Here is a 17,091-nt window from a genome sequence, read left to right on the forward strand (position 1 = left end):
GGGCAAAAAGAAGGACGCATTTTAAGGCCGCATAACGAGGACTCTTGGAATCCGACCAGACCACGGCGCCACGCAAGGACGTAATCGGCCTTCGAATCCGGTCTTCTAAGGATGCGTCCTAGGTTTTCGAACAGAGCAACTGACACCTATTAAACAATTAACCCTTGCATAAGGTTGTTTGTGTGTTCCCTTGAGTGGAAACTGTTTACATTGAGCTCAAGTCCTTTCACTCATTCATCAAACATTAGCACTGAGGTAGTAAATCATGGTTAAAAACTTTGTGTTTATCAATAGCAAGCGCTTTAAATAATGCTAAGACGTTGTCTTGAATTTCAGATCCATGCTTTATTGCAGAGGTAATATTTAGAGGCTTTAGGATTCACAGTTGCACATGAAAATAGAAGCTGTTATTCTGTCTGTGCTATATGGAGTCCTTTAATGGGAAGGCATGCTTTGGCAGGCTTTCTGTGTTGGGCAAGTGAAGAGGCTGCAGGTGGCACATGGGCACAATCTGTTCTAAGCATGTTCAGAGAGAGAAGCCTCTTTAGTGAGAAAATGAAAGGGGAGATTTGTGCAATGGTGGTGGCTAATGACCAGTTTGTTCATCAGATATATTAGATTTTATTTTCTGGGTTCTTTTATGAGTAATTTTAAATGTTTTATTACAATAAAGGACATGTCAACAGGCTGGTAGTATGCTTTTTTCCCTCTCAGTAAGTTGTATCCCTCTGAATTAGGAATGTACATCCTCAGTGCTTACAATATAGTGATAAAGATAGACTAGTTGGACATTTCCACCTAATAGAAACAGGATTTTGCTGTTAATATCATTTGTGGGAGTGAACGTGTCCACCTGTACTCTGTGGGGACCCTCTCTTGCACAAAGTTCTGTATGAAATGGAAAAAGTGCCTATCAAACACCTTGGCGTGTATGCTGTAGTAGCTGTGTTTAAAAAACTTGCAGTGGAAAACATCAAGGACCTTCTGTGATCTTTTTGACCACCCTTCGAAGGGCATTCACCCTAGGTTAACAACTGTTGCAAACAATCACTGAAGCTTGTGAGGAGCACTCTGAGTAATAAATACAAGAAGAAATAAACAAAGTTAACTCAATATCCCTGAGCAATTTTGAATGTCCTTGTGGATTTAAAAAATACATAAATCTTGAAATATGAATGCATTGCTGGCTATACAAAGCAATCTAAACGCTTTCAATGGAGTCAAATTAACAGGTCCACTTAAATGGCTGGTATTATATATTAAAGGTATACTATGCAACCGGTGTTGATTTTCCAGCGAGGCTCCCCCCAAAGGGCGAAAGTAAAAGTGCACTGTCGTAAATATGCACAGCTGTTCTCCTGGTTTCTCCGTCAAGCCAGGCACGGTTGTTTTGAGCTTAGCAGACAGGCGAACGCAACGAATGACTAACACAGTGAAAGTATGAACATGCACACAGAGAGAGAGAAACCATTCCAATGTTACTTACAATCGCATCAGCAGAAACGCGAGGTCCGCGTCAGCCTTGCAGCCTTCTTTTTATTTTAGCTCTCGCCATTCGGAAAAAGCTTGCCCGATGTTCACCCGTGTACGACTCCTCTCTCTGTCCGGAGCCCTTTTCCTCTTTCTTGCCTGCTCCGACATGGGCTTTCGCTGTTTTCACGCTGTTCCGCCATGATAACTGCACAAAGATTGCCACTGTGCTAGCAACGAGCATGCTTTTAACTGGGGGCGTGTAGCAGTTCTCGCCATAAAGCAAGACCGACTCTCGCGAGACTTCTGAGCCTCTGGGTGCGGGCCGAGGGCTCCTGCAATTGCAAGTGCGGTATTTCCCCCACAGACCACCAGGGCGGCCAAGAATACCTTTGTTCAACCTGAAATGACTCATTTAATCATCCAAAACGTTATGGAACACATTAATTAACTGAAAAATGTTGCATAGTGTGCCTTTAATATTACTATTTCAGTTATAATTGAAAAGAGAAGAAGATTCGCATTAACTAGTAGCTGTTTAAGGGCCCTGTAATGGCAATGTCAATAAAAACATTGTGCGCAATGATAGGTTGGTAGGTCATTGAATAACATAAACAAGTCCAGGGGGCAATTATTAATAAAGCGGGTAACTTTAATCAAAACGAACAAGTTGGTGTACCGCCTGATTATCAATGATTTAAAAGTCAAATGGGTCTCGACCTCTAATACCTGGCTGCTGAGAGGTAATTAGAGGTAAAAAAAAAAAACATTATGAATCCATCTCTTTATGAAGAATCCTTAGCTTTTCTGCAGGCAGCTAGGGTGGCTACGCTTCTTTTTTGTCCAGTGTGTCCACTGCACAATACACAGAGAGCAGACTGTGCTTTACTTTGGATTCAAGTTTGTTTTTTTTTAAGACATTTTGAGTTTTGCCTAGTCTGGGTGATATAAGTGTGCTGAAATGTTGTTATGTTATTTTCACAAATAAAAAGCAGCGTATAATGCAACTTTATAGTACAAGAACAAGGTTTGTGATTATTTTGATTAACAAATAAAAATCATAAAACTTCTATGTTTGTATTTAACTCTCCTTACTCAAAAGCCTCTAAATGAAATCCAATTTAGTGTTAATAACAAATGTTTGGAACCAGTTTATTAATTCAGTTTTAATTGTAGAAAACCCTTTATGTTGGTCTTTTCACATAAAATCTCAATAAATGGTAAATAGCCTGTAATTAAATAGCACTTTTTTCCAGTCAGACTCAGGAGCGGACCAAATAGCTTCCCACTGGCGCCACCGGCCCTCTGACCAATGTTAGGCAATGCGGGTGAAGCGTCTTGCCCAAGAACACAACAATACTAAAAGCCGAGATTTGAACCGACAACCCTTCGGTTGCAGGGCAAACTCCAACATCTGACGTCACTTTCGCTCTAAAATACAATTCATTTATTTTGTGATGCAAAAACGTTTAATGTTTCTCAAATTCTTATTATATCTGTAAGGTACTGCTTTTCAATAAGTTATTATTAAGTTAAGTTCTAACAGGGAATAAAAGCAGAATGTGAAATTATATTATTCCTCAATATCTCCATTAGTTTACTGAAATGTCGCAAGGGAACAAATTAAATCCCAGGACTAAGTCTCTGCATTTTCCATCTTGGGCTGTTATTCATCTGAAAATTAAGTTTTCAAATATAATTTTCCTAGAAAGTAAGAGTTGACTTGCTCACCCTGGTGTAACCAAATTACCTTTTGAATGGATTAGATTTTTTATCCAAAGGTTATTTTCATACAAACTCTCTTTGGTGTTATACTAACTAATGAGATCATAAAGCACCTTGTCTATCTAGCAGCCTCAGAGGCACAGCAGAGCAGGTCTTTTCAGGTATATCCATAATATGAGCTCTAACAGTGGTGCTAATGAGCTGGTGCACAGCCTCAATAACTGATTGCTTGCTTGTTAACTACAGTCCCCGGTGATCAACGGCTGCACATTATGATGAAAATTAGTCTCTTTTTTTCTGCTGTCTTAGTTTGTGCATTATGGATGGGTGGATGCACTTCTGTTTGTGTGAGAACCTAAAATTGTTTGCTGTGTATGGTTAATTACTTTTGTTTTTTCATTTTATGAGTTTCAGGATTTCTTGTCCTTCATATTTCAGTCGAGGTCACTGCTCTGTGATTAGATTCAATAAATTGAAAGAGAGGGAGAGGAGAAATTTGTGCAGGAGCTGATCTTGTTCATGAACAGAATAGGAGTAGAGGAATGGAGAGACAATCTGTAATGCCAGAACCAAAAAAAGCAATCAGCTTCTGCACTTTCTGTGACAGTAGTTCAGCAGTTGTGACAGAGACACAGCCAAACCATGTAAGTGGATGAAGTGACTGGCAGAGCTGATGAGTCTGTGCTGTGAACTATTCTTTCCAGAACCAAAACAGCCTCTTATTGGTCAAACAGATGAAACGTTTCTTTTGTTATGGCTTTTACTTTACTTGATGTGATATTTTGAGTTTTTCAACCACTGATTTTGTTATCTTTTTTTATTTCTCTCTTTCGAAATTAGCCAACAAAATATAAAACTAACTCACACACTATTGCTCAGACTGGTTTCAAAAGGTTTTATTATCCTGATCCAACAAAAACTAAAGTATGATTTGAGGTATTTTTACGCATGCTAGAGCTGATGATAGCCCCAGTTCTGGTTTTTAACTTGTCTTTAATTTAGGGCTGAAACAATAAATCTGATTAATCATGATTGATTCGATTATTGAAATAATCATTAACTAATTTACACTCTAAAACATGCCTTTAGCTGACAGAGCAACCCACTTACATCGGCTATTATACAAAAATGGTAAAGAAAATATGTAAACATTTTGCATTTAAGATGAAAAAAAAAACTTTTTCACATCAATATTCTTTTTACAGAACTCCTCAAGTGGAAAAGTTTTGTTTCACTTGGTTTAATTTCATGAAGTGTGTTTTTAAGGAACCTTTGGCTATTTAATTATTAATCAATTTGTTGAAAAAATAATTGGCTGATGAATCGATTAGCAAAATAATCATTAGTTGCAGCCCTACATTCATTAAACACCTCTTCCTTTAAGCATAGAAGCAGCAGCATTTACAGTATGACTTGCCTTACAAAAGCTTTCATGACGGTTGATATTTTCACATTTTTGTCATGTTACAACCACATACATATGTGTATATGTATAATTATGCAGTGGAAGAAAAAGCATAAATATTTTTTAACAAATTTCAACCTTTCCATCACTGATATGTCTAATTTAAATAAATCATTATGAATTGTCTTTAGGAGTCCCATAATTCATATGTTGATTACACATGGAATCTCTAAATCAAACGTTGTGCTGTGAAGATCTCCAAGATTTTTTGGCAGAAATACAAAAAAAAGGAAAACAAAACAAAAATTTTTTATTTGTTGTTAACTAATGTCACTTTCAAAACAAATCCTGTTTGCCACAATCCATGTAGTAAAACAGCAAGTGAAAGCAAGTGATTTCTAACTGCTTTGCTTGAAGAAAAGCTTCTTAACACAAACAAAGCATTGTGGTGCAAGGATCATGTGGAGAGTTGGCAAGAAAATGCACGGACATAAGTGTAGAAATATTCTGGACTGAAACCTTTTAGAGTCTGAAAGACTTATAATGAAGTCAGTGTTTTTATCTTTACCATATGAGCACTAATCATACAGGTAGAGTCAAAATAGAGTGTTTACAGATACTCTTTATCTATTTTGAATCTATAAAAGTGTAAAGTTGGTAAAAAAAGAAAAAAAAAAAGAAACAAACAACAAAAACACCCCAAATACTTTAAGATGTGAAAGGCAGTTTAACATGGTATTAAGTCACACTTTTTAAGAAATGCAATTTTTGTAAAAATTTAATGCAAGCAAACTACATTTTTCTTTTCTTTATGTCTTAAAATATATGCTGATATGTATAGGTGGATTTTATTGCATCTAATTCCTATCAATAAATTAAATTTAGTAATTTTAAATTTCAGAATGTTTAAAAAAGCTCAAGAAAATCTTAGCAGGGCATGGTTCTTAAGATTTAAAAATATACAAAAAAATAAAATAAAATGAAATGAAAGACTGGCATAGGAATGGTCCTAAAACCAGTCCACACTGTAAAAGAAATCTAGAAATGTCCAAGAGCATTTTTAGAACAAAGAGATTCATATTACATAAAACAAGATAAGCAAGTGGGAACTGACTCAAACATGTTCTTATTTAGACATTTCTATAGAAAAGTAAACTATATAAGAAGGCACGACCAGGGTTTCATGGTTTACTTTTTTTCATATTACCAGTTGTGCCTTTTTGTCAGTGACTTTTCTTCCTGACTGTGTGCTGAGAGAAAAGTTGCTGTGTGCATCTTTCTGGGGATGCCAAGCAACATATTCTATAATTCTTTACATATCTATCTAATCTATAAAACAACAAATAATTCCACCATAATAGAGTTTAAAATGGAACTGTTTGGGGAAGAAGACTAAAATCAATGTTGTTCTGTTCTATACATGATCAAAATCATGTATAGAGTATGTTTTCTTTATATATATATATATATATATATATATATATATATATATATATATATATATATATATATATATATATATATATCATGCTTAAAAGAAATCTCTTTGCTTTAAGTTTTGCTCCGCTTTAACTCTTGCGATACAGAACATGAGATTAAGGCATGACTGAATTAATTGTAATGAAATGTGTCCAATTAGAACATTTAGTATCATATTAGACTTAGATGTTATTTGATTGATATAAATCTTCAAATAATTTGTATCTTGAGACATTAGGATTGAATGCTAAGGAGAATACCAAAGAGCCATAAACATAAAAAGAGGATTTTTAAACATATGATGCATTCACACACAGAGGAAGTCTCTGCACAATGCCTTATTTAAAGACGCAAAGTGAGAGCCAGACAGCAATGGAAAACCCTCATTCAATGTCTGTAATCATAATAATATATTTTCCTCTTCAAAAGATCCTTAGAATATAACCTCAAGTAATGACGTAGCACTACACCTTTCAGTTTCAGTATATATAATTTTCGGACCGAATGTTTAGTAATAAACCCAACCTACAGGGACAGACGTAATTAAAGTAATTGTTCTAATATTTCCTTTACACCATTATCTAGCAAAAACAGTGAACCTGGATGCTCTTGATCCATCATGCTGTCTGGCTCCTATACCTTTTCTGAATCAGACAAAATAAAGTGCTTCCTCAGTTTCTGAAATGAATAACAACCGACTGTTTTGTTTTATTGTTGTCTTTTGGTTTTCCTTTCTAGGGTTATTTTCAAATGACACATGCAAAAATGTGAAGAACAGTCCTTTATTATGAAAACTCCAAAATAAACGAGTTTTCTGGCAGGAAAGATTAGAATCTACGTAACCCCCCAACAAAAAAATTAATTAAGTTCATTTTAATTAGTACAGTATCTGATAAGGGCTGTTACATCAGATGGAAGGCTTTGTCTTGGTTATTATTTGTACTACTGTATGAGGGATGTATTTTCTGAAAGTGTCAGCAACCACAGGGCAGTGTGTGTGTGCAGTGTTCTGACAGAGCTTCCAGCAGGCATTAAGAACAGTGCATGCCCTTTATTTGACAATTTGCTTTCTTTTTTTTTTATTAGTTTTTTTTGTTGGGGGTAGAATTTGTCTTCTACATGGGAGCATCGGTTTTGACACGTCGAAAAACAGACTGTTGCAGTATCCATCTGAATCCTGTCTTGTCCTAAATCATTTTATCTGGGATATACCTTAATGCTATCCATTTACTTTCTGCTGCAGTCATTGTTAGTTTGCCATCATATTCTCACCCATTTAAGTATTGTGGCATAACTTTACTGTAGCTAAAAAAAAAAAAAATTTTTACCAATATGTGAAAAAGTAATTCACATAATCATTCATTCTATATTCTAAGCAATTATTGGATTGGTAACATTGATTTTTACCATCATACATGTAAATATTATCATCCCCATCGATATAGGAGTCATTATTATAAAACATGTTGTTATGGGTATCATTAGCTTGTTCATTTGCACAACCTATCAGTAGCAGCAAATGTGGTTTTTTAATCTTAATAAAAATGTGGCATTTTAATCTTAATAGTGAATAGAAGAACATTTACTTTAAAAAAATAGCAGTGGAAATATCTTACCTGAAATTTCACTCCTATATATCAGGGACCCTGTTATCCCCAGTTCAAGAGTTTACAGTAGTGATTTCCTTATCTTAAATCAATATTCTATATTGGTCCAATATCAGCCAAAAATGGATATATCAGAATATATCAGCCTGCATCTAAAATCTCCAGTATCAGTAAGCAAACAGAAACCCAGAGTTTATTAATGAATGGGTCAGCTGTTCCCATTGCTGCAGTATTGTTGTTGACAATATTCTTTGAGTAAAATCACTAGATCAAACCCTTTTATCATCCCTTTATCTTGGTTTGAGGAATTGCTGTCGAATCAATGAGTCAATGGAGTCAGCTGGTTTTACTTAGATAGAAAACTTTGAACCAACCTGACCTGATGATCTAGTTTAAATGTCATTGTGAAATGCCTATAGTTTAAATTTGCTGTTAATTGGAGCTATATACATAAATTGAATTGAACTGAATCCCAGTTAAAAAGTATGCATAAATTGTGCTGATATCATATCACGTCAATATTGGTATCCGTCAATAGTTAAAGCTTCAATATCATTATCATATCAGAAAGGAAGAAGTTGTATCAAGATCCCACTAGTTTAGAGAGAGACACCAATTGAGCCCCTTCTCAACCTAGTACCGTTTGCTCATTTGTTCTGCAGTGCAATAATGCAAGTCTACTTAAGCTGTGCATTATAGTTCCTGTAGATATCTTCCGAGTTATAATTGCAATTTATCTCCCCCATTAAAGGATTAATAATCCTTATGGCATTGTTAAACAACAACAGAGTATCTTCAGTCAGAGGCTTCTCCAGATCTGGTGCAAGACAGACAGCTACAGAAGATCATTCCTGCCTACAGCTATCAACACATAGAACACATTTACTTTCCCTTTGGGATTATTAAAGCATTTTTGAATTAAATTGAAGTGAATTACTAGAATAATACAACTCAAAAGTCATAGTGTGAGAATTTTGTTACATTCAGTTTTTAAGGGTAAAGCACAGTTTAAGCTGTGAAATTAAAAAGTTGTACCAAAGAAATAAAAATTGCATATATAGCTTGATTTACTACCGTATTTTACAGTGTCAGTGAAGGATGATCTTAGCAAAGAAAAAAAAAAAACTTTCTGCTCCTGGAAAAAAAAAAATTAGCTGCTTTAACAGTTTTCTCAATTTTGCACAGTTACACACATTTTCGTTTAAATGTTGTTGCTCTTGACTTTAGTGCTCCGATCACATAAATGTTCTTTCATTATGCTACCTGTACTGGAAATAAATGTGGTATTACTGGTGGTAGCTTTCTCTAAACTCTAAAATTTTTTCTTTTTAAATTGAGAATGCGTTTTTCAGCTTAAGAATTCTGAAATATTTCAGCCTATGCACTTTTTTTGGGACCTACCTTGGGTGGGAAAAAGTTGTTTTTTCATCACTCAGATTTGCAGAAAACAGAGGTTTATAATCCTACTGGAATTATTCCTTAGTTATTACGAGAAATAATGTTTGTCCTTCCTGATCTCAACTCATGCTAGAATTACTTTAACACATAAGAACAAGGTCGAGACTATTTTCCTCCAGCCCTGCCAATCATGACTTTCCCTGCTTAAAACAAACTAGTTATTAGTCCACCTTCTATTGCTTGAGACCAAATCAGTCATCATTTTAGCTTATGTTATAAATACTTTATGTAAAATTCAGCCCTGCTGTTCCTGTCAATTCATCAGGCATGAGAATATCCAGATCACATTGCTGATTAATTAGCATAAGAATTGTGCTGTTTATAGCAGGAACAACAGGCATTTCCCCACTTATTAAAACTATTTTTTCCTCACTTTTGCTCTTTGCAAGATGAACAGTGTTCTTTATGTCTGATTTGACAAAGAAGCTACCCATTTCCACATATTACGCTGCTTGAATCTTTCGAAAACAAAATTAGATTTAAATAATGACTGAGAAGCATTTGTGATTATATAAACTTTTAAGACACTATTAAGTTGTGTGTCTTTTCATGAAATTCATTGTTGTGTGTTATTCTGTTTATACTTATCAACACAATGTTCAGTAGTATGCAACTTCATTCCTCTCCCATCTTTGCAAACATAGCTGGTCTCACTTCCTGCCAGCAGGATACTAAGGCTACTGAATCGATATGATAAAAGGAAAATAAAATGCAGAAGGGACCTATTTGTTTTAGTAAGTTAAGGGATGATTAACCTAAGAGACTTCTAAGTTGAGCCTTATTAAAACCAGAAGTTGCCTTCATTTTTTTTAAACATTTTTAGAACATTTTTAAACCATTTATTTATTATTTTGAGCATTTGTTTTTTGAATTCATACCAGTATTAAAGATTTGTCTCCAACATGGCAGAGTACATCTTTTGTGCACTAGAGTTTACTTTAACAACGCTTAGAAAAGCTGTGCTCAGTTCAATTTTATCTTGTAAAAAACTGCACCATGTGTTAACATCTGCAAAAAGCTATTTTAGATGAAAATAAGTTAATACACACGGTTGACGTCATACACGCACTGCTTTAAAAAAAAATATATATATATATATAAATATAAAATATAACCATGGATGTCTGGGGGACAGTGATTCGCCTACATGTTATGAATGCTGGCGTACCATAAAGAACAAATTATGAACAGTTTAGTTTGTGCCTTCAACTCGTTTGCCCATAGGAAGACGTTACTTGGATGTAACCTAACGGAATATCTTCAGAACAGCTCCAAATGACACAAAACTCATAAGGGTGAGTAGAACATGATGTAATATCTTAAAATAAAGGGCCCAATGTAAAAAAAAAAACGGCGTTCCCCTTTGACCTAACAGTCATGTTTTTGGACTGTGGGAGGAAGCCCGGGTACATGGAGAGAACCCAAGCATGCATGGGGAGAACATGCAAACTCCATGCAAAAAGACCCCGGGCCAGGAATCGAACCCACCTTCTTGCTGCAAGGCAGCAGTGCTACCCACTTCTCCACTGAGCCCATCCCAGAACTAAAAATCTCTTATTTGTCGTGTTACCTAAATGTTTCCACAGCTTACATTTCAATATGCTGGTGAATTCTCTAGAGGGGACCAAAACACCTTACATGTTTCAGACAGGCCAACGATTCGCTCTAATGACCCTCTTTCAGAGACACAGACAGGTAATGGCTGTTAACAAAGAACTCTATCGACCCCAACTTCAAAGGGGCGGATCCGCTCGTCCAGTTCAGTTTCCATGTTTTCTAAGCCAAAACAAAGGGCTTTTGGTCCACTCTATAAAGCCTCAAACTCAACACTACTTCTAACACTTTGAATTAAAACAGCTTCCTGGATGGGAAGCCAAACATCTTCAAACTTGGAAACAAAGTCCGGTGGATTGTTTTTTTTTTTTTTTTACTTTGTTTGGAATTACATTTCTATGTATGATTCACTGTAAGAGACCATGTATGAAAGAGTAATGATTAAAATCAATATCCACATTGCAGGCCTTGGTCAACAACTCTGCATCAATACAAATTCCCGTTCAATGATGTAACTTTGAGTAAAATCACAAAATATGTAAGTTTTACTTAAAAAAAAAAAAAAAAGTGGAACAGTAGAGTAGAGATCCTCAGGATGTCCTTTAAAGTGGTTGCAAAGGAAAATACCACAAAAACAAGACTTTTACCAGTAAGTGAGGCATTTTAATGTGATGCTCTTTATTAACTTGATCCAGGATGGTGTGTCAAAGTGCGTAATGGCCTTATTTCTAAGAATGATTCAAATAAAAGAGAAACTTAGAGAGGCTTTCTCTGCCTTACCCTAATGAAAGAGAAAAGCTGAACATTGATCACGTTAGATTTAGCAATTTTCTTAATGTAGACACAAACAGCTTGCCTCGTAATCTTCAGCACTTATTTAGCTAAGTGGGCTCCCTCATATATGCAGATGATATTATTGGAAAACAAACTAGAATAAGCCGTCTATTTTGCCTTAAGATTAATCAAACATGCTAAAGATTCCTCTAGCATGTCTTTACAAAGACTGGATATTAGTGAATAAAAAATATTTATAGCAATAAAGCATTTTGCCATGATTTTAGAAGTGTTTTTAAGACATATTGTGTCCTGCAGGTGCCCCAAGACGAGTGGAGTGGATACCCAGATGACAAAGACGAGGAGATTCCATGTCGCCGTATGCGGAGCAGTAGCTATGTCAAAGCTATGGGTGAGCTGGAGGATGAAAGTGGAGACTCCGACACGAGTCCTAAGACTTCTCCACAGGCGGCCATTCGTCCTGATGCTCTTGTCCTTAAATCAGCCATGCAGAGACCGCATTTAGACTCCCAAAGGTAGGGCTGCCCGTCAAGCAGTTCCTCCAAACTTGCCAGAGCTTTACTGAATTTTTAGTTTTAAGGACTTTTTTAACAGTTTTTGAGACTGAACTTTTGCTTTATATGAAAAAATAAGCTGACAGAGACACAAATGTGTTATTGTTAAACATTACACTCAATTCCTTGATTATTCATTACTTGAATATATCCATCACAGCTCTTATCTGACGTAATATGAAGAGATAAAACTCATTTGCTGAGATAGTGTAATCTAGATTAACTTCAACTATGCCCAGAAAGATCTTACAGTAGTCTAATCAAGGTTTAGAGGATTTGATTGTTTTAGATGATAAATACGTTTTTTGACGTAATTTGGGAAGTAGGATACATTTGTACATTTGTAGGATACAAGGTTTTAAATTAGTATATTTAGTATAAGAAATCTGAGAAGTGAACACTAGCTTCAACAGTCATAAAACCTTTAGAAAAACCTTTCACTGGAGTTAATGGGATGGGGTGTTTTTAGGAATTTTTCTAACACCTTTACACATCCAGAAACATAAATATTAGTTGAATCTTCCCTGAAAAACACCTGACATAATGTTATAGAATGTTCCCCATATACATAGCCTTTGTTGTAACCCTCCATTATTTCAATCTCAGCAAAAAGAGCTTTTTGTTGTATGCCTTCCGCCTTCTTTCCCGCCCAATTTTCTACTATAATTCTGTGAATACAGGTGAAATGGTGGTGCATAAAAATCGTCCTAAGACATTCTTTAAACTCAATCAGGTTGTTATTTTTGGCATTAAGAAATGCACAAAAACTGACCTTAAAAATATCTTTTCTCACACAGATATAAACAAAACTGTACTTTGAAACCCCTAAATGTTATCTAATGTAGGCATAGCAAAAACCTTTGTCTGTGCTTTAGAGAGTGGAGTCACTGAACTATACAACAGAGAGAAGAGGAGATGGTTGACACAGACAGAGAAATAGACCTAATGAGGCAACAGATCCTTCCTCCCAGCAGCTGTACGACTTTATAACCATCTCTGTTCCCAACAACCTCAATAAATTGTAACATTCAGGCTGATTTTGCAGTGTCTACCTCAGTCAGTTAAATAACATGCTGCTTCCATTTTGCACATCTCTGATGTTGCTGCTGTTTTTCAAATATCCATTTCTGTAAAAATGTACATAGCTGTATATTAGTTATTTATTATCCAGGTGCACAGTTTTAGATTGTTAAAACCCTTTACAGTACAGTATTTCATTTGTTTATTTTTAACTCTTTACTATTTTGTTATTCGTATGCACTTATCCAAGGTCCACATTTGTGTGACCATTTTTTCTATATTCCTTTTCCTGCTGTAACACCAGAATTTCCCCATTGTGGGGCAATAAAGGTATTTTCTGTTCCATTCTATTCAATTCTATTCTAACTCCAATCAGCCAATACACAGCATAAAAAAACAGTACCCCATCAAATCTGTTTTACAAAACAGTTTTGTAGAACTTCCCCAAATTCATAACATGTGGAGTAATAATCTTTTTATCTGGAATTATTGTATTATTTAAGGTCTGAGACTTGTATTCCATGTAAAAGGGAAACACACTGAATTTACTTAGGTTTGGAAGCTTTAAGTTTTGCCTCCAAGAGCTTGTAAGGTTTCAACATTACAGGAAATAGTCCCTCCTGCAATTCTAGTGTAGGCTTCCTAATCAGACTCCTTTTAATGCGGAGAAGCAATGGTTATGAACAGCAATGGTTATGAGCCTTTCATTTATTCAGGTTTGTTGGAAAAGATCCAACTAAATGAGCAGTTTTTAAATGACATCAAATTACCAAAACAGCATCAAATAGTAATATTAAGTATTTGATCTCCTATATTTCAGACCTTTATTCTTTAAAGCACAGATACTGCTGTCCCGATAAAACAAATGTAAACATATGTTACCTTTTTTCTAACTTTATTATAACTGTTATTAAAGATATATTTTTAATTGGGTTTTTGGAAACATTGTCAGTCATCTTATTTGCAGGGGATATTTGTAAACTTTTTTCAGATTAGGCAAACTTTTTCTTAGTGGATTTATATATATAGATAGATATTAACCGATAACTTTTTAAAGGCAGATGCCTATACTGATTATTTTGACACAAATCTAATGAATCCCAGATTTCCTGGGACCTTTTTTTTTCAGGCAGATATCACTTTCTTTTCTCCATTTACATGAAAAAAGACACAATGAAAACAAATGTTATGTAAACAAAAGTAAACATTTTTTAACAAATAAAACAAAATATTAACAATGGATAGTCAACACAGGGAGCANCATTACATGGTCTTTAATGTGATGTCCAGCAATGGCTGGTGAATGTACTGCTATTATTACTATATCAGCCAAAACTATTTGCTGTCTAATGTGTTGGTATAGCTCTAATATTTTGATGCTTTACTTTAAACGAAGTTTTACTTTCTAATTGAAATCGGTATTGTCTCCCATTTTAGACATTTTTGACATTTAGAAGTAATAAAGCAGTTTTAAATTTTTAAAGTACATATTTTTATATCCTTTAATTAGTTACAGTAATAGTTTTTCCTGCCATTGTATTCTTTCTGGCGTCTTCTTGGCTTTTAAGTTTAAGCATTCACTTACCCCATTTGCATTGATATTGTTTTCATAATGTTAACAGTCTCTTTGAATATTTGTTTAAAGCCACTGTGGCTTTTAGATCGACAAATTCTGTAAACCTAGTGAGGCATCATGCACTACTCAGCTCTCTCTGCCTCTAAGTGCTCAGTGCCCTTTTATTCATCACCATCACCGGGGTTTTTATCGCTTCTGCATTTATATGCAAACAAAAAAAAGACCTTGTGATTTTTCTGCACGAAAATAAAACAACATGTCATTGTTGTAAATCTACACTCATTTGGTTGTAACTATCGTCTAATAGGACACTTACAGCTGAAACTGATTTTGTTAAAAATAGTTCATGTTTTATAGTGTATTCTTAATGTCATTGTTTTATAGTCAGGCCCTCTGTCCAGACATGCCTAACCCATGTATGCTCCCCAGCTGATCCAAAAGTTATAATTCTAATATTTATTTTGTATTTTTTAAACTGAGAAACGTTTTGTCTCCCCTCCACAACTTGCTCCTGTCCTTGTTCAGCCAGGGTTACCACTTGCAAACCAGAGATTTGCGACCCCACCCAAGTGTCACGCTGGATCCTGCCACCTCATTCCATCCTCCTCCTTTTCGCTCTCGCAACCAGAGCTACATGCGTGCCGTCAGCACCCTCAGTCAAGCTAGCTGCGTCAGCCAGGTGAGTTTCAAAAGTCTACCCCAAGGATCCATCACTCCGAATAAAAAACTGAGGTTATCTTTTGTTGAAAATATAAAGTAGCAGCCATTCAAAATGGCCCCTCCCAGTCAAACTCCAGCCAAATGGCAGCCACTGGAGTGACCCCCTCCTCCTGGGCAAGCATATTTTTTTAATCTGGCTCCAACCTTTCACTGAATTACAGGGTCTGACCAGGAGGTGATGCTTCTCTTTAGATCTTAATGTCCACAAATCATGACAGAAAGGATATTTTAATACAAAAATTGATGGTTAAAAAGGGAATCTTAGGGGACCAGCCAAGGGCCAATCGAGGAAAGTGGGGAGATTTTGAACGGCTACTACTATAGAAAGTATTGCACAAATGTAAAAATTGATTATATTTATAGCTCATTTTTTGTTACTAATCCCTTTTATACTATAGATATACTTCTCTTCCCATTGCTCATATTCACACATTAAGTTTGCTCCTCGCTTTCTCTCCTTTCGCCTGCAATACAACCACACAGCACTCAAGCTAAGCAGACAGATAATAGGGCTAAATGACATGACATAATGAAAGAGTGATGTTAGGTATCCAAGCATGTAACATCATGTGGGATCCTATCTTGACAACCATTGTTTTAAACCCCACTGCTATTGAAACATAATGTGTAACTTGGCTGTCTCATTTTTCAACAGTTTTAAACTCAAAATAACAAGGAGCATTCAATAATTATAGCAACTTACACATCTTTTGTTATTTGAGTCAGAAATGCAATATTGTAAAACTTCTTTTAAAACTCTAACTTATTGGCACCCTGGTGAAGGGCGGTTACAGAGGGAAACAAATACATTTATTCACCCTTTGATCCAAGGGTCATAAGACTTAAGTGGTGGCCATTTAGACATTTAGGGATGTTTAGCACTATCAGCAATATACTGTGAGCAGCAGGGTTTGAAAATTGCGAGTAGTCAACTCCCTGTTATCCATTCAGTCTGCCTTATTTCACCCATATGCTCTGGCTATGTTGAGTTCCTGCAGGTTTTTTTCATTCAATTTCCTATTAGGTGGACATCATCAGTTAAATTGAGGTGTGGAAATGGTTTATTCCTAATGGTTCTGGAAATGTGTGATCCGCAAGCGCTTCTTATGTTTTCCATAAAGAGGTTGAATATACAGTATGACAGAAGATATGCGTGTTTTAAGAGTTTGCAAATGCTAGTTTATTACAGCTCCACAGGTTGAGTTAAGTGCTTGGATGACCTGTTTGAGGCTATCGTTAGGAGTTTTTGTTTCATAAATTCTGGTATAATCCTAAAGGAGGAATTATGGAGTTTTCTATTGAAACTGCCACCTCTGGCCAAAACATAGAACTGCAGCACTGTTCTGCTCATTCTCGTAGCTTGCACACGTACCTGACAAGGAGTTTTACCTGACATGTGCCGGTTAAGGAGTTTTTTCACCTTACCTGGAGTTGCAATTGATTTCTGAGTTGAGCTGGATGTTAGTTTCTTCTAACCTTGTGCTGCAAGCTGGAATGTCACAAGATCTGAGTTTTCAGTCACACAACAAATCCATCTTGAAAAACTCCCACTAATACGTCTCGAAACAACCAGCGAGTGTGACCATTGAGTTCCAGCGGTGTTTTTTTGAGGGCGGGACATGTAAGAAGGACAACAGTCAGAAGACCTTGCCGGGGCATAACAAACATGGCTACGCTGGAGGACTCACCTGTCGATACTGCATTTGACTCGGTTTTAGCTAGAATAGC

The 17,091-nt window shown here is 35.7% G+C and overlaps 1 protein-coding gene across 2 annotated transcripts in view; it reads left to right on the forward strand.

Moving 5' to 3' along the window:
* The window catches only part of LOC107105132 (disks large-associated protein 2-like), a 147,456-nt gene that overhangs the window by 80,725 nt on the left and 49,640 nt on the right, over nucleotides 1-17,091 (forward strand). For both annotated transcript variants that reach the window (XM_015405253.1, XM_015405261.1), the window contains exons 3-4: nucleotides 11,791-12,008; nucleotides 15,169-15,322. In XM_015405253.1, coding sequence (XP_015260739.1) covers nucleotides 11,791-12,008; nucleotides 15,169-15,322 — 372 coding nt within the window. The remainder of the gene's footprint in view (nucleotides 1-11,790; nucleotides 12,009-15,168; nucleotides 15,323-17,091) is intronic.

Source organism: Cyprinodon variegatus, unplaced genomic scaffold (genome assembly GCF_000732505.1).
Source record: "Cyprinodon variegatus isolate N-32 unplaced genomic scaffold, C_variegatus-1.0 Scaffold37, whole genome shotgun sequence".
NCBI lineage: Eukaryota > Metazoa > Chordata > Actinopteri > Cyprinodontiformes > Cyprinodontidae > Cyprinodon > Cyprinodon variegatus.